Below are 18592 nucleotides of genomic sequence, written 5' to 3' on the forward strand. Positions count from 1 at the left end.
CGTAGCCATCTATACACAGCAGGAGGCCGCACGAAGCCATCTATACACGTCAGGAGGCCGCACGTAGCCATCTATACACGGCAGGAGGCCGCACGTAGCCATCTATACACGGCAGGAGGCCGCACGTAGCCATCTATACACGGCAGGAGGCTACACGGTGCCATCTATACATGGCAGGAGGCCGCACGGAGCCATCTATACACGGCAGGAGGCCGCACGGAGCCATCTATACACGGCGAGAGGCCGCACGGAGCCATCTATACACGGCGGGAGGCCGCACGGAGCCATCTATACATGGCGGGAGGCCGCACGGAGCCATCTATACACGGCGGGAGGCCACACGGAGCCATCTATACACAGCGGGAGGCCGCACGGAGCCATTTATACACAGCGGGAGGCCGCACGGAGCCATCTATACACAGCAGGGAGCCCGCACGGAGCCATCTAGACACAGCGGGAGGCCGCTCTGTGCCATCTATACACAGCAGGGAGCCGCACGGTGCCATCTATACACGGTGGGAGGCCGCACGGCCCCCCCTCCAGAGACAGCAGGAGGCCGCACGGAGCCATCTAGACACAGTGGGAGGCCGCACTGTGCCATCTATACACAGCAGGGAGCCCGCACGGAGCCATCTAGACACAGCGGGAGGCCGCTCTGTGCCATCTATACACAGCAGGGAGCCGCACGGTGCCATCTATACATGGTGGGAGGCCGCACGGCCCCCCCTCCAGAGACAGCAGGAGGCCGCACGGCGCCATCTATACTCCGCAGGAGGCTGCTCGCAGTCACGCACACAAACATATACAGACATATACATACATGCATAAACACATTTGAAACACAAAAATACATATAAACAGACATCACACAATGATATCTGCCTGCACACACATACACACACTCACTCACTCTCACACATACACACTCTCTCACACACACACACACACACACACACACTAACCATCACCATCCCCCGGCTCGGCTCCAGTCGTCCTGGCTCCTGCTCCTCTCCGGTGGTAAGTAGCAGTGCAGGCCGGGCGCGCACTGCGTGACGTCACAGCTAGGAGACACGGCCGCGCACAGGGCCGTGTCTCCTAGCAGTGACGCGTCCGGGCCAGCACACAGGGAAGTTAACTGCTGCAGTGCTGGCCCGGCCGAAGAAGAAGCAGCGGCCGTGCACCGCTGCTGGGGGAGCGGTCCGGGCCCCCCGCCCCGCCATTGTCTGCCGGTATATGCCGCGGGGCCGCACATATAATGAGGGCAATCCGGCCATAGCCCGCCCCCCGGAGCCTCGGGCCCCCTGGAGACCCGAGGCCCCGGGCGGTAGCCCGGATTGCCCTCATTGTAATCCGCCTATGGGTGCTGTGGTTGTCAGTGTAGGGGCACTGTGGATAGTTGTGTAGGGGCGCTGTGGTTGTCAGTGTAGGGGCACTGTGGCTATTAGTGTAGGGACACTGTGGCTATTATTGTAGGGGCACTGTGGCTATTAGTGTAGGGACACTGTGGCTATCAGTGTAGGGACACTGTGGCTATTAGTGTAGGGGCACTGTGGTTTTCAGTTTTGGGGCACTGTGGCCAGTAGTGTAGGGACACTGTGGCTAGTAGTGTAGGGGCACTGTGGCTATTAGTGTAGGGGCACTGTGGATAGTTGTGTAGGGGCACTGTGGTTGTCAGTGTAGGGGCAGTAGGGGCACTGTGGCTATTAGTGTAGGGGCACTGTGGCTATTAGTCTAGAGGCACTGTGGCTATTAGTGTAGAGGCACTGTGGCTATTAGTGTAGAGGCGCTGTGGTTGTCAGTGTAGGGGCACTGTGGCTATTAGTGTAGGGGCACTGTGGCTATTAGTGTAGAGGCACTGTGGCTATTAGTGTAGAGGCGCTGTGGTTGTCAGTGTAGGGGCACTGTGGCTATTAGTATAGGGGCACTGTGGCTATTAGTGTAGAGGCATTGTGGCTATTAGTGTAGAGGCGCTGTGGTTTTCAGTGTAGGGGCACTGTGGCTATTAGTGTAGGGGCACTGTGGCTATTAGTGTAGGGGCACTGTGGCTATTAGTGTAGAGGCACTGTGGCTATTAGTGTAGGGGCACTGTGGTTGTCAGTGTAGGGGCACTGTGGCTATTAGTGTAGGGGCACTGTGGTTGTCAGTGTAGAGGCGCTGTGGTTGTCAGTGTAGGGGCACTGTGGATAGTTGTGTAGGGGCACTGTGGCTATTAGTGTAGAGGCACTGTGGCAATTAGTGTAGAGGCACTGTTGCTATTAGTGTAGGGGCACTGTGGCTATTAGTGTAGGGGCACTGTGGCTATTAGTGTAGAGGCACTGTGGCTATTAGTGTAGGGGCACTGTGGTTGTCAGTGTAGGGGCACTGTGGTTCTCAGTGTAGGGGCACTGTGGCTATTAGTGTAGGGGCACTGTGGCTATTAGTGTAGGGGCACTGTGGCTATTAGTGTAGAGGTGCTGTGGTTGCCAGTGTAGGGGCACTGTGGATAGTTGTGTAGGGGCACTGTGGTTGTCAGTGTAGGGGCACTGTGGTTGTCAGTGTAGGGGCACTGTGGCTATTAGTGTAGGGGCACTGTGGCTATTAGTGTAGAGGCACTGTGGCTATTAGTGTAGAGGCGCGGTGGTTGTCAGTGTAGGGGCACTGTGGCTATTAGTGTAGGGGCACTGTGGCTATTAGTTTAGAGGCACTGTGGCTATTAGTGTAGAGGCGCTGTGGTTGTCAGTGTAGGGGCACTGTGGCTATTAGTGTAGGGGCACTGTGGCTATTAGTGTAGGGGCACTGTGGCTATTAGTGTAGAGGCACTGTGGCTATTAGTGTAGGGACACTGTGGCTATTAGTGTAGAGGCACTGTGGCTATTAGTGTAGGGGCACTGTGGTTGTCAGTGTAGGGGCACTGTGGCTATTAGTGTAGGGGCACTGTGGCTATTAGTGTAGAGGCGCTGTGGTTGTCAGTGTAGGGGCACTGTGGCTATTAGTGTAGAGGCACTGTGGATAGTTGTGTAGGGGCACTGTGGTTGTCAGTGTAGAGGCGCTGTGGTTGTCAGTGTAGGGGCACTGTGGCTATTAGTGTAGGGGCACTGTGGCTATTAGTGTAGGGGCACTGTGGCTATTTGTGTAGAGGCGCTGTGACTATTAGTGTAGGGGCACTGTGGCTATTAGTGTAGGGACACTGTGGCTATTAGTGTAGGGACACTGTGGCTATTAGTGTAGGGACACTGTGGCTATTTGTGTAGAGGTGCTGTGGTTGTCAGTGTAGGGGCACTGTGGCTATTAGTGTAGGGGCACTGTGGCTATTAGTGTGGGGTACTGTGGCTATTAGTGTAGGGGCACTGTGGCTATTAGTGTAGGGGCACTGTGGCTATTAGTGTAGGGACACTGTGGCTATTAGTTTAGAGGTACTGTGGCTATTAGTGTAGGGGCACTGTGGCTATTAGTGTAGATGACGCGCCACTGGGCCTGCTGTGTCGCGCAGCGTCTCGCGCACGGGGGCTTACCCGGAACCGGATCAGATGTGGGTTGTAGTCTCCGAGTGGCGGGGACCCGGTCCGTGCCCAGGGAGTCAAACTCAGTGTGTGGCAGTCTTGATAGATGTTATTTGAGTGTCGACTACGCCACCCGTTGATTTGCAGCTATGGAGCTGCCGCTGCAGGGCAGACCGCTGAGGCCGGTGTAGAATTGTGCAGCGTGATAGTATAACCCCCAACGGGAGGGGTATGGCCTCAGGGCAGCCGACGTGGAAGATGGGGGTAGCAGGAACCACTCAGAGACGGTGCGGTGTAATTCAGGGTCTTTACTGGTAACAACGATAGACCCTCCCGGAGTACTTGCTAGCGAACGGGGCCTGGTCAGTCCTTGAGCAGATGGGATCTCCCCTGGCCAGGCGGAGTTGTAGGCCTCCCAAACTGACTGTACTCTTCTGGCTACCTTGCTAGAAGCGGATATAAGTAGCCCACGTCCCCGAGTGTACCGTGTGGTGCTCACCCGTATGGCCGGTGACTCGGGGCCTTCTAATGGCTTCCGCTCCACGATGGCGGTGCTGGTCCCACGCGTGTGACCGTGCCTTCGGGTTTCTGGGCCTGAGGACCTGAAATCCCCTGCCGGTCGGCTTCTGCTGCTGGGTAAGAGTTAGTCCCCACAGCCTCGGACGCCGGGTCCGGTGAGAAAGCTTCTCAGTCAGGGCGAGCTCTGCAGCTGCCAGCCCCTGACTTGTAGTAGTATTGCTCCCACTGAGCTTCTGCTGTTTCTTCCTGTGACTGTTTCTTGTCTCTACTCTCCTTGACTGACTAACCCTGCCTCAGCCCAGGGTTTATACAGGGGAAGTTCTTCCCCTCCCAAGACTGGGCAGGAGGTGTGGCATGCACAGGATCCCTGACCAAAGGACCTCCCACCTGCTCTCAGACATAACATTACATTACTGTGGAAACCAGACCCCTGGGGTGCCACATTCCCCCCTAGTAAAATTTAGTACTCCGGGACTAAACACATTTTTGTAAACATAACAGAGTACAACCAAAACATTATAATAAAGAGACACATAACAATGGTCACGGCGTGTCCGCAACCGGGTGCAGTCTTTGAGGGAAAGCAAGGTGTCCATTTCATCAAAACAGGGAGACGTAACCAGGTAGGGGTCTGTCCTACCCCGAGTCCTTAACAGTCTTTAGTCCATTCCTAGGTTACGCTCCAACCATGTACAAGGATTCCCGGTAAATCCACCAAGGACTCCTATAAATAACTAGAAACACATAATTATACACAAGCAACAAGAAAAACAGGTAACCACAAATAAAACAATTTATACACTTCAAATCCTCCAACGTGCGGGTAACTGGCCTCTAGTGGCCCTAGTGGACCTACGGAGCTGACTGTCTAGCCCTGAACTACAGGGTGTAGGAGCTGTCAAGGGTAAACTGGGCAGCTGTCTACCGGCTCTTTGGCTCACTAGGGATATGGCAGGCTCACTGCAAGCAGAGGGTTGATCCCCCTGGTCTGCTGGTGTGGGGTCTTCTGCCTCCTGGACCGGCTGTTCTTCCAGCTCTACCTGTTGCTCTGTAGGTGCTTGGGATGCTGGTTGGAGGAAGGTGAGTACGGGTACCACAACTGCACCATTGACTTGAGTCCAAGACCGAGGGAAGTCCCCGAGCACAGTACTAACCATATCTTCCCTTTCCTCTACGGGTCGATGGTCTTCTTGTTCCTCTTCAGGGTTCCTCAGTTGTTCGGGACACTTTTTCAGGTGGTCCCGGGATACAATGGCTGTGGTTTCCCCTCCGTCTTTACTGATGGTACAAACCTTCGGGTTCTCGTGGCTTGAGGGCAGTACGGTGTACGGGTCCTTCTCCCACTGGTCGTCCAACTTGTGGAGCCGTTTCTTCCTCTTCAAGACCTGCTCTCCGGGTACCAGGGGAACAGCGGGAGCATACTGGTTGTAAGTTTTCTCTTGTCTTCCCCTAGCCTGACAGAGACTTCGCTCCACGCTCTCCTGTACTCTCCGGTACTGCTGCTGCCTCTCTGTGTCCCAGTCTGCTTCTGGTGAAGTGTCCTCGGGTGTCAGGACTCCCATTTCCAGGTCAACAGGTAACTTACCAGGTCTTGCCCTCATTAGGTAAGCCAGGGTACAGTTGGTGGAACCTACCGGGATGTGGTTGTATAGGTCCACCAGATCGGGCAGCTTCTCAGGCCACAGACTGCGTTCTTCCAGGGGCAACGTTTTCAGAAGATCCATTACCACCTGGTTCATTTTCTCACAAAGTCCATTAGTTTGCGGATGATAGGGTGTCGTCCTTATCTTCCGGCAGCCATACAGAGTGCAGAATTCTTGGAAGACCTCCGCTTCAAAAGCAGGTCCCTGGTCTGTCAACACTTGGTCCGGGTACCCGTGTGGACGGCAGAAATGCTGCTGGAAGGCTCTCGCTGCTGTTCGAGCTGTTAAGTCCTTGACGGGGACGACAACCAAGAACCGGGAGTAGTGATCCACGATGGTTAGTGCGTAGACGTAGCCACTTCTGCTTGGGGTCAGTTTTACATGATCCAAGGCTACCAGTTCCAACGGCTGCCGGGTGACGATGGACTGCAGGGGAGTCTTCTGGCTGGCACGGTCCTTCCTTCTTAGGTTGCACGGGCCACAGTCTCTGCACCACTTCTCAATGGTTCCCCTCATGCCTACCCAGTGGAACCGCTCGCTCAGCAGGAACTCCAGCTTCTTCCACCCGAAGTGTCCAGCTCCGTCGTGGTATGCCTCCATCACCATGGCTGCGTCTCTTCGTGGCACCACTACTTGCCAGAGTAATTCATGTGTCCGGGAATTAACCATTCTGCGGCACAACTTCCCTTTGTAAAGGAACAGTCGACTCTTCTCTGCCCATAGTTGTTTGGCTTCCTCCGGATCGTCTGGTTCAAGGCGAGCCTCCGGCCGAGTCAGCATCTCCTTCACCAGTCGGACGGCAGGGTCGCTGTCTTGCGTTTCCGCCCAGTTGTAGTGGGGTAAGGGGTTCAACGTAGCAGCCTGCTTACTCTTTACCCGGTGGGAGTACTGGATAGTCCCATGACGGTGGAACGCAGGGAGTTCAACTTCTTCCAGTCCCTCCGGATCTTCTCCTCCGTCCGGCAGGTTGGGCATCCTGGACAGGGCGTCCGCGTTGGTATTGGAGCGTCCTGCCCGGTATTTGATTGTGAACTCGTAGTTGGACAGACGGGCCATCCACCTCTGCTCCAGGGCACCGAGTCTTGCCGTGTCCAGGTGTGTCAACGGGTTGTTATCCGTGTACACGGTGAACCGGGAAGAAGCGAGGTAATGCTTAAAGCGCTCGGTGACTGCCCATACCATGGCCAGGAACTCTAACTTAAATGAGCTGTAATTCTCGGGGTTCCTTTCGGTGGGTCGCAGTTTTCGGCTTGCGTAGGCGATTACTCGTTCTTTCCCTTGCTGAATCTGGGACAGCACGGCTCCTAGCCCGATGTTACTGGCGTCGGTGTAGAGGATAAAGGGCTGGCTATAATCCGGGTATGCCAGGATTTCATCCCCCGTGAGGGCCATCTTCAGCTGGCGGAAGGACTCTTCTTCCAGCTCCTCCCATTTGAAGGGCGGCTTCTGGTTCTTGGCCTTCCGGGACTGGCCTATCAGGAGGTCCTGCATAGGAGCTGCCTTTTTGGTGAAGCCGGGGATGAATCTGCGGTAATAGCCTACCAACCCAAGGAACTGCCGCACTTCCTTTACACTGGAGGGACTTGGCCATTCCTTAATTGCGGTGATCTTATCAGGGTCGGGAGCCACTCCATCAGCGCTCACCACGTGTCCCAGGTACTGCACCTTTGGCTTCAGGAGGTGACACTTAGAGGGTTTCACCTTCAGGCCGTAACTTGCCAGGGCTTCGAACACTTCCGCCAGATGTTTCAGGTGGTCCTCATAAGTCTTGGAATATACGATGACATCGTCCAGGTACAACAAGACCGTCTCGAAGTTTTTGTGTCCCAGACAGCACTCCATTAATCGTTGGAAGGTTCCTGGTGCGTTACAAAGTCCAAACGGCATACAGGTAAACTTGCTAAGTCCCATCGGGGTGGTGAATGCAGTCTTCTCCCGGTCCGCCTCTGCTACAGGAACCTGCCAGTACCCGCTAGTGAGATCCAAGGTAGAGAAGAAGTTAGCAGATCTTAAAGCAGCCAAAGACTCCTCTATCCTTGGTAAAGGGTACGCATCCTTGTGTGTGATACGGTTGATTTTCCGGTAATCTACACACATCCTCATAGTGTTGTCTTTCTTTTTGACTAAAACCAGTGGGGCTGCCCAGGGGCTACAGCTATCCCGGATTACCCCAGCCTCCTTCATGTCTCTAAGCATCCCCTTGGCGTGTTGGTAATGTGCAGGGGGTACGGGTCGATACCTCTCTTTTATGGGAGGATGATCTCCCGTGGGGATGCGGTGTTCTGCCCCCTTGACTCGCCCGAAGTCTAACGGGTGTTTACTAAACACTCTCTCATACTCTTGAACCACCCGGTAGACTCCCTGTTTCTGGTGGGAGGGAGTGGAGTCAGTTCCCAAGTGTAGTTGCTGACACCAATCCTCCATTACTTTCTTAGAGCCGTTACCTCCCTCCGGGTGAGATGGAGGCAAGGGTTCCACAGATTGTATAGCATTTTGGCTAATGGTATATAATTTGGCTAGCGTGGCATACCGGGGCAGGTACACTTCCCTCTTCCCGATATTGATTATGCAAACGGGCACCCTCCCATGGCGTACATTAACCACCCCCCGTGCTGTCAAGATGGTGGGCCTACTGTCTGAGTAAACTGGTTCTACCATTGCCTGGTAATCTCTACCTCTCAGACCAATAGCTGCCCGGCACCAAATCATCATTTCACTTTTTGGGGGCATGGCAATAGGAAAAGGGTCACACATTCTTACGCTACCAATCTCACCGCCGGAGAGTTCCACCTGTTGCCGTCGCATCAGTGCCCGGATCTCTTTCTGGAGCACCCGCTGCTCGCCGGAACTGGCGTTCTTGGCAACCTGCTGTAGAAGGAAAATCACCTCTGCAAGACAATTTTCAATTACATTAGTTCCTAGAGTTATTTTTGGGTGACTCTCATGTTTGTCAATATCTACAATGATCAGTCCCTGTGCTGCCAGTTCGACTCTACCGATTTTGATGGTCACTTCTTTAAATCCGATCTGTGGCACGGGCTGGCCATTGCTGGCGATGATACTCAAGTCGTCGTCAGGGTAGCGGGTAATATCCGAGTCATTCCAGTATTGCTTAAAGAGCACGTACGGGATGGTGGTGACCTGTGACCCGGTGTCCAGTAGGGCACTCATGGGAATGCCATCCAGTACCACAGGCAAGACTGGACGTCCTCCCACATATCTGTCGCGCCAGTTCGATGGGCCTGGTGATCTTTTTCCTGGGGGTTGGCCCTCTACCCCAGGTTGTGCCCGTTCAAAGAACAGTACCTTGCCATATGTCCGGGTTGATTGCAGCGGCGGCAGATGGGTCGTCCGTCTTCGCTGTATCGGTCACTGGGTCTTCCTCTGGCCGGTGGGGTCCTCCTTGGTCGACGCCACGGGATGTCCTCCGGTCCGGATGCCAGCTGGATCTTCCCTGGAGTGGAAACCTGTAAAGACTGCACAGTTCGGGTTAGCGCAGCAACGCTCTTAGCTAGCTCTTGGACCTGATGGTGTAGGTCTGGAGCTGGGTCATTGTCCAAAGCCTGCGCATCAGCTCCCACGGGCCCTGCCGACAAGGGCGCCGCCTCCTGGTGGTAAGTGGTAGTGGGGCGCCTGTGGGTCACAACGCCACCTGGTGCCGGTTCTCGGAGCACCCGGATGGCTCTGTCCTTGAACTGTGCAAATCCCAGATGGGGATCCTGCAAGGCCATTGCCCGCAACTGGGTTCGGTGGGTATTACAATATAGTCCCTCTATAAACTGTTCGGTCAACAGCCTGTCCTCGTTTCCCACTCCATCAGGGTCGGTCTGCTTAATGGCCCTCAGGGCCTCTTGTAGGTTTAGTGCATAGTCCCTTATACTCTCATGCGCTCGCTGCTTGCACCCGTAGAATCTAAGCTTAATCTCGGCTGAGGTGCGGGTATCAAAGGTGTCCTTCAGCCGGGTTAGTATCCCTGCGACAGTCTTCCTCCCAGGTGGCCAGGATTTTACTTCCCTTTTGGCTGCCCCGGTTAGTTGGGCCACCAGGATGCTCACTTTTTGCTCTTCTGTGAGGGGGTACACCTGGAAGAGGCTATCCAGCTTTTCTCTAAAGTCATGCAGGGTATGTGACTCCCCTGAGTACTGGGGTAGCCAAGCTGCTCCCGGGATATAGGGCATGGTGAAGGGCATAACTGCAGCAGCGGTAGCGCTGGCGGGGGTTGAGGCAGTGAAGCTCTCCTCCGTATCCGACATCTTCCTCCCCCCTAGTGGACCGTGGCCTACCTTGCGATGATCCTCTTCCGTAGGCCGCGGCTCCGCAGTGGATCGTCAGGGTTGAGGACCTTCCGTCGCACTCCGGTGACGTCGGCGTCTGCTGGGCTCCTTCCAGGACCTTACGCAACGTCCGGACGTGAGGCGGGGCTTCAGTTCTCGCGGGCTTTTCGGAGTCCACGCCCCTCTTCTTCCCGCGCGGCGTCCTCAAGATGGCGTCCAACGGCGGGAAAACTCCACGGATGGCGGGAAGAAGGCTGAAGATGGCGCCGGATGGCGGGAATCTTCACAGATGGCGGGAAGAAGGCTGAAAATGGCGCCGGATGGCGGGAATCTTCACCGATGGCGGGAAAACTTCACGGATGGTAAGTTTTAAAAGTCTCTTTTTCAGGCACGCAGTACTCGGTGGTTGCGGGCACGAAATCCTGCCGACTACGCCAAAGTTGACGCGCCCCTGGGCCTGCTGTGTCGCGCAGCGTCTCGCGCACAGGGGCTTACCCGGAACCGGATCAGATGTGGGTTGTAGTCTCCGAGTGGCGGGGACCCGGTCCGTGCCCAGGGAGTCAAACTCAGTGTGTGGCAATCTTGATAGATGTTATTTGAGTGTCGACTACGCCACCCGTTGATTTGCAGCTATGGAGCTGCCGCTGCAGGGCAGACCGCTGAGGCCGGTGTAGAATTGTGCAGCGTGATAGTATAACCCCCAACGGGAGGGGTATGGCCTCAGGGCAGCCGACGTGGAAGATGGGGGTAGCAGGAACCACTCAGAGACGGTGCGGTGTAATTCAGGGTCTTTACTGGTAACAACGATAGACCCTCCCGGAGTACTTGCTAGCGAACGGGGCCTGGTCAGTCCTTGAGCAGATGGGATCTCCCCTGGCCAGGCGGAGTTGTAGGCCTCCCAAACTGACTGTACTCTTCTGGCTACCTTGCTAGAAGCGGATATAAGTAGCCCACGTCCCTGAGTGTACCGTGTGGTGCTCACCCGTATGGCCGGTGACTCGGGGCCTTCTAATGGCTTCCGCTCCACGATGGCGGTGCTGGTCCCACGCGTGTGACCGTGCCTTCGGGTTTCTGGGCCTGAGGACCTGAAATCCCCTGCCGGTCGGCTTCTGCTGCTGGGTAAGAGTTAGTCCCCACAGCCTCGGACGCCGGGTCCGGTGAGAAAGCTTCTCAGTCAGGGCGAGCTCTGCAGCTGCCAGCCCCTGACTTGTAGTAGTATTGCTCCCACTGAGCTTCTGCTGTTTCTTCCTATGACTGTTTCTTGTCTCTACTCTCCTTGACTGACTAACCCTGCTTCAGCCCCGGGTTTATATAGGGGAAGTTCTTCCCCTCCCAAGACTGGGCAGGAGGTGTGGCATGCACAGGATCCCTGACCAAAGGACCTCCCACCTGCTCTCAGACATAACATTACATTACTGTGGAAACCAGACCCCTGGGGTGCCACATAGAGGCACTGTGGCTATTAGTGTAGAGGCGCTGTGGCTATTAGTGTAGGGGCACTGTGGCTATTAGTGTAGGGGCACTGTGGCTATTAGTGTAGAGGCGCTGTGGTTGTCAGTGTAGGGGCACTGTGGCTATTAGTGTAGAGGCGCTGTGGTTGTCAGTGTAGGGGCACTGTGGCTATTAGTGTAGAGGCGCTGTGGTTGTCAGTGTAGGGGCACTGTGGCTATTAGTGTAGAGGCGCTGTGGTTGTCAGTGTAGGGGCACTGTGGCTACATTTTTTTTGCATGTTTTTAGTTATCTATGGGACTTAATCACCTGATTGCTGATAGAAGACACTTAAATAGTTCTGAAAAAAACATTTTCCAATGACTACTCTTTCCACTTGCTGGCAGTCTAGAGTCAGCTACATCCCCTGTACAGTTTACGGACCCCAATAAACAGCATCTTACACCTTAACTCCCTTCTGCCCCTTTTAAGTCCTCTAAGTGAAATATTTCCTAAAAAATATGTAACTTTTAAAAGTTTAACTCTGCAAACAAAAAGTTTTAAAAATTCTGGTGTGAAACCAGGTTGCCCCATAATTTTGAAAAAACATTTTTTGCAGAGTTAAACTTTTAAAAGTTACATATTTTATAGGAAATATTTCGCTTACTGGACTTTGGGTTGCAGTCGTCCACATGATGGTGAGTAACCTCCTGTGAGATAAACCTCACCAGCCCCACAATCCAAACACGCTCAATCTAATCCACCTGAGCCAGAAGAAACTACGTAAGATAATATAGGTGTGCGACGCCGTATCTCCACAGTGTGAGCTCAGAGGGCGATAACAGCTTCTATGGGCCCGGCCTCTGCAGGTAAATAATGTCTCATTATCCTCACAGCCTTCCTTTTATCGCCCAGCTGATATATTTTTGACTTTTCTTTCCGTTTTCCGCAAGGCTGGTATGTCGGATAGGATTGTGCTCAATACATGCAAGAGAATACCTACAAAGAAGTCTCTTTCTCTAGAGTAATGGCAAATCTGAGCATCCTACAAATATTTTTCCAAAAGATTTTGAAAAGAAAAAAAACAACTAAAAGATTTAATGAATACACTTTCTCATTTGTTAAATGAAAAACATAATTAAGAAATGTGGTATCGCCACATCAGTAAAAATCACAGCTCTTAAAATAGAAGATTCTTAAAAATAAACGCTGTTTTTCTGCCATCTCGCTTCCCCACCCCCCCAAAAAAATGATCAAATGGCTGTATGTTCTCCACAGCTCTCACAAAGTACAAAAAAAAGGTAAAAGTTTATTGGTCTCAGAATATGGTAAAGCAACCCTCAATTTTTTGTAAGTTTTTTTTTAAGTATTAAAATACCAAAAAAAGTTGTTAATTTGGTGTCACCATATCCCTACTAACCAATAGAATAAAGTTAATATGTCCTTTTTACTGCACAATGAGCATCTTAAAAATGAAACTTTCAAATAATGCTGATTTTTTTTTTTCAATTACATGCAATGTTCTTTTCTTTTCCAATACATATACAGTACAGACCAAAAGTTTGGACACACCTTCTCATTTAAAGATTTTTCTGTATTTTCATGACTTTGAAAATTGTACATTCACACTGAAGGCATCAAAACTATGAATTAACACATGTGGAATTATATACTTAACAAAAAAGTGTGAAACAACTGAAAATATGTCTTATATTCTAGGTTCTTCAAAGTAGCCACCTTTTGCTTTCATGACTGCTTTGCACACTCTTGGCATTCTCTTGATGAGCTTCAAGAGGTAGTCACCGGAATGGTTTTCACTTCACAGGTGTGCCCTGTCAGGTTTAATAAGTGGGATTTCTTGCCTTATAAATGGGGTTGGGACCATCAGTTGTGTTGTGCAGAAGTCTGGTGGATACACAGCTGATAGTCCTACTGAATAGACTGTTAGAATTTGTATTATGGCAAGAAAAAAGCAGCTAAGTAAAGAAAAATGAGTGGCCATCATTACTTTAAGAAATGAAGGTCAGTCAGTCCGAAAAATTTGGGAAAACTTTGAAAGTGTCCCCAAGTGCAATTGCAAAAAACCATCAAGTGCTACAAAGAAACTGTCTCACATGATGACCGCCCCAGGAAAGGAAGACCAAGAGTCACCTCTGCTTCTGAGGATAAGTTTATCGCAGAAATCGCAGGTTAACAGCAGCTCAGATTAGAGGCCAGGTCAATGCCACACAGAGTTCTAGCAGCAGACACATCTCTTCAATAACTGTTAAGAGGAGACTTTGTGCAGCAGGCCTTCATGGTAAAATAGCTGCTAGGAAACCACTGCTAAGGACAGGCAACAAGCAGAAGAGACTTGTTTGGGGTAAAGAACACAAGGAATGGACATTAGACCAGTGGAAATCTGTGCTTTGGTCCGATGAGTCCAAATTTGAGATCTTTGGTTCCAACAACCGTGTCTTTGTGCAACGCAGAAAAGGTGAACGGATGGACTCTACATGCCTGGTTCCCACCGTGAAGCATGGAGGAGGTGTGATGGTGTGGGGGGGCTTTGCTGGTGACACTGTTGGGGATTTATTCAAAATTGAAGGCACACTGAACCAGCATGGCTACCACAGCATCTTGCAGCGGCATGTTATTCCATCCGGTTTGCGTTTAGTTGGACCATCATTTATTTTTCAACAGGACCATGACCCCAAACACACCTCCAGGCTGTATAAGGGCTATTTGACCAAGGAGGCGAGTGATGGGGTGCTACGCCAGATGACCTGGCCTCCACAATCACCAGACCTGAACCCAATCGAGATGGTTTGGGGTGAGCTGGACCGCAGAGTGAAGGCAAAAGGGCCAACAAGTGCTAAGCATCTCTGAGAACTCCTTCAAGATTGTTGGAAGACCATTTCCAGTGACTACCTCTTGAAGCTCATCAAGAGAATGCCAAGAGTGTGCAAAGCAGTCATCAAAGCAAAAGGTGGCTACTTTGAAGAACCTAGAATATAAGACATATTTTCAGTTGTTTCACACTTTTTTGTTAAGTATATAATTCCACATGTGTTAATTCATAGTTTTGATGCCTTCAGTGTGAATGTACAATTTTCATAGTCATGAAAATACAGAAAAATCTTTAAATGAGAAGGTGTGTCCAAACTTTTGGTCTGTATTGTATATATATAAAAAATTTTCGCTAAAAATATTACAAACAACAACTTAAATAACACAACTTCGTAGAAAAACATAAACATTTATGGCTCTTCGAAAGCCGGGATTAATGAACTAAAGTGAAAAAATGAAAACTAGCCACTGTGGGATAGTACATGAGAATTGGACAAGTAACTGAACATGTGCAGTGCTGTGATGACGCGGTGTCTCAGAAACTGACTCCTAGTCATCTGCATCAGGTGTTCTGGCCGCTTAACCCCTCAGGTTACTGTGATCAGTAACGGCATCTAAACGGTTAGACAAAAAAAAGGTGCCTCGTCTGGTATGCCAAAATCCCCACCACAATGCGATCACAGGGGGCGGCAGCCAGGCTTCCTCATATTGCCTTACAGCTGTCCCATCACATGTTATAATTTAGCCAATCCGAGGAACTATCGTAGTCTGTAGAAAATCAGAGGCAGGGAATGCAGCAGCCATTGTAGACTGATTTCAGGATACTTAGAGGAAGTCGCAGCTCAGCAATAGAGATAGGATGAGAAAGCAATAAAACATTGGAAAATTTATCCAGACAGTAATGAGTTGAATAACTGAAGCACTGAAAATGAGTTATACACAGATTCAATTGATAGGAGAAGAGAGATAGGAGACGTACCAGCAGCAGTGCCATGCTTGCTGTGATTGATTAGTCATATGATGAAGCTGTCATCCATCCTGCTACATTTGAATTTTAATTGCTTATTTTTTCTTCATTCTTAATGCACTAGAGAGCAACAGCCTGCCAGCACAATAATTATTACAGAAAAAAAAAGACTGAAATCAGTGTCACACGGTGTGTTTGCTAATAAAAATCAACTGCGTAGAGCTTTTGCATTTCTTGTGCAATCATCTTTGTGAAGGGTGGAATAATTGTTTTTTTTCAAAATATCAAACAAAATTCCCTAAAATCGAAAGATTTAGCTGTGACTGTCTAACTTACAAAGCGTGCGTGTCATAAACAATTTTTTTGCACTTCTGTGTTACTATATAGATCCTATTGTGTAACTGCTGTCAAGTATATAGGTTCCAAAGCATTATCAACATCACAAAACCAAAGAAGTAAAACAAATATTTATCCAAAATATAAAAACAAATTTTATTTTTATTTTTCATTCGCAGCTTATTTTTTAAGTCTATTTCATATGTGTTTGGGTGTTTATTTTTTATGTTCATCATTGTGGGCACGGTTTGGGGTTTTCAGATGTTTTTGAGCTGATTATCAATTGCAACTTTTTAAGGCTGTGTGCCCACGTAGCATTTTTCAAGCGTATATGCTGCGGAATTTCCGCAGCGTAAACGCTTGAAAAACGCATGTATATCCGCACCCCATGGTCCCCAATGGGATTCCGCAAGTTCTATGCACATGCTGCGGATTTTTCCGCAGCGTTTATGCCGCGTTCAAAAATCCGCAGCATGTCATTTAATTTTGCGTTTCCGCAAGCGGAATTGCCTTTGTCCAATGCATAAAAAACGCAAGGCAATTCCGCATGTGGAAAACGCGTGATAAACGCGCGAAAAATGCGCGATAAACGCGTGCGGAATTCCGCATGCGTTTTTCCGGGAGAGGACTTGCATTTATGCAGCAGAAATTTTCTGCTTCATAAATGCAACGTGGGCACATAGCCTAACAAGTACTCCAGCCCTTCCCTTACGAGGGATTTTCTGCACCGCTGAAATTGTTTGCTCAAACTTTGCTACATTTTAGCAGAAAGTGCGACTTTTTGCTCTAAGAAGGTGCTGAAAAGGTAAAAGACAAAAATAAAGAGAAATTTTGCTTTTATGCAAAAATTCATAAAAAACACAATTTTGGAAAATATATTGCAAAAAAAGGTCAACAAATAATGAGACAAAAAAAAAGAAAAATGACTTAAAAAAAATTCCAAGTGATGAATCGGGATCTGATTGTCTAAATGGTACTGTAGACTTCATGCAGCAGAGTCGGAGGTTGTTAAAAAAAAAAACATTCACATAAGTATAAAAAAAAGATATGGTTCTCATAAAGCTAAGATAAAAATATAGTACCCGCATCCTGAAGGCCAACGTGATAGAGGAAGAACAGGAAGTCCAGTTGACTAGGTAATTGGACAATTCTGGAAGCTTTTTCTTGGGCCTGATGGGCTTAAAGGGGTTGTGCACTTCTGGAGAAATTTTAATTTTTAAAAGTTGGACAACCCCTTGAAATGTTCCTAATAATTTTGTTTCTTGTCACAGAGAGAAGAGAGGAGGATGAACTGAGAATATTCACCAACCTCCATCATTGTCTCATGTTTACAATGAATGGACTTGAGAAAAATCAAGAATAAGGAGCCTACAGAGCCGAGACCACTGACCTGTGACCGAGTGACCCTTATCTTCTTGTACGCTGTGTCCTATCCACTGCAGGCAGGATAATATATTCCTACATTCTCCTTATAATAAACCATAGAAAAATACATTTTACATTTTTGTGAAGATATTTATTTTATCTCCTTCGCCTTCTCGCTTTCTGCCCTATGAGGATGTAAAGCATGCATTTGGGAAAAATTTCCGCTCAAAACTTCAGATTTTGGTATCCACTCATGACCACAGTCAGCTGTTCTTATAGTCTGTCCCGGAGTCTCACAAGATAGATGTCGTCACCGTTGTCCTCTCCTCCACAATCCAGGGGAATTATCCTCCAGCTCTACCTCAGGACAAACAGACATACAACCGGAGAGTGAAACATTGATTGATTTATAAGCGCCAAAGTCTTTTACTCACATAAACAAAACAGTGCTTTAAAATATTTTAAAAGTCCATAAGAGAACACTCCTCATATATCTTGCCCGAACCAGGGTTTTGTCCTTGTAGCTTTTTCTAGGGCGTCTGGTCTCATTCATTGGTCAAAGCCGGAAGGGCAAAACCCTTAATTTGGCAAGATACATTAAGTTTCTTTTTTAAATGATTTTAAAGTGCTTTTTTATCTATTATTATGTTAGTAAAATGCATTGTACTTAATTAATTCTTACTGTTTTACACTATGGTCGGATGTCTGACTGGCCTATAGAGCTAGTGTCAGAGGATTTTTTTCCCATGGAATCTGCGGATTGTGGAGCCAATGGCTTCACCAATTGAAAAAAGCCTCACCCCTTTTTAGTATTTAATTTAAATACAGAGAAAACCAACCTACATGGTGTAATGCCGGCGTCTAAACCTTCTGCCTCTCTCCCCCAGCAGAGATGCCAACTCCTTCAGCGCAGCGGCCCCGGCCGGAGTGTCCCGCTCCTCCTTCCTCCTCCAGCTCTGATGATGCCTGAGGTACGCGCGAAGTGCGCAGATCCCTTGGCGCTGTGCTTAGGACATGCGCGTACTCCCCGCTTATTAAAGGGGACGCGCACCGCCCTAATGTGTTCCCAGCCAATTTCTGGAGGCCACTTAGTATTTTAAAGCACCTCCTTCAAAATGGAGGTGCCGGAGCAACATTGTAAGCTTGTTCATACACTCAGGTCTCAGTGCGTGTATTCCTATGTGCCTGCCTGTCTATCAGCTGTGCCCACCTGCCTGTCTATCAGCCGTACCTGCCTGTCTGTCTACCAGCCATGCCCGCCTGCCTGTCCATCAGTCGTGCCCACCTGCCTGTCCATCAGCCGCGCCCGCCTGCCTATAAATCGTGCCCGCTTGTGCTTGCCAACTCTACCATCCCTGGCCATCCCTGCCTCCTGTCCCTTGATGGTCAGCTGCCATCCACCTGAGGTCAGTCCTGGAGTAGCACCTGGTTCTGCCTCCCTCATCTCTCCTCAGATCATGGAGTCATCAAGCCACCGTACATCCGGGGTCGGTCTTAGGGAAGTCCCTAGTCATGCCCATTCTGGCTCTCCTTGGTCCATCGCACAGTGGTTCCATCACCCAGCCCATTACAGTTTGTTCAGGCCATGGAATCCACTGGCCCTCAGGCTCCTTCAATCTCTGACCTATACCAGGAGGTCTCCCGTGAGAAAACCCAACAAGACACAATCCTGTCCTATCTGCGGATTGTAAACACCCGCCTGGACGCACTGTCAACGACACCCGCATATGCATCTACCCAAACTGCAACAAC

At 50.0% G+C, this 18592-nt stretch overlaps 1 protein-coding gene across 2 annotated transcripts in view; it reads left to right on the forward strand.

Moving 5' to 3' along the window:
• TMPRSS3 (transmembrane serine protease 3) overlaps positions 1-16963 on the forward strand; it is a 191226-nt gene extending 174263 nt beyond the window's left edge. For both annotated transcript variants that reach the window (XM_073670843.1, XM_073670844.1), the window contains one exon: positions 16747-16963. In XM_073670843.1, coding sequence (XP_073526944.1) covers positions 16747-16770 — 24 coding nt within the window. In that variant the 3' untranslated portion in view covers positions 16771-16963. The remainder of the gene's footprint in view (positions 1-16746) is intronic.
• The last annotated feature ends 1629 nt before the right edge of the window (positions 16964-18592 follow it).

This window comes from Phyllobates terribilis, unplaced genomic scaffold (assembly GCF_046119375.1).
Source record: "Phyllobates terribilis strain yellow unplaced genomic scaffold, ASM4611937v1 Scaffold_2__4_contigs__length_985480577, whole genome shotgun sequence".
Lineage (NCBI taxonomy): Eukaryota > Metazoa > Chordata > Amphibia > Anura > Dendrobatidae > Phyllobates > Phyllobates terribilis.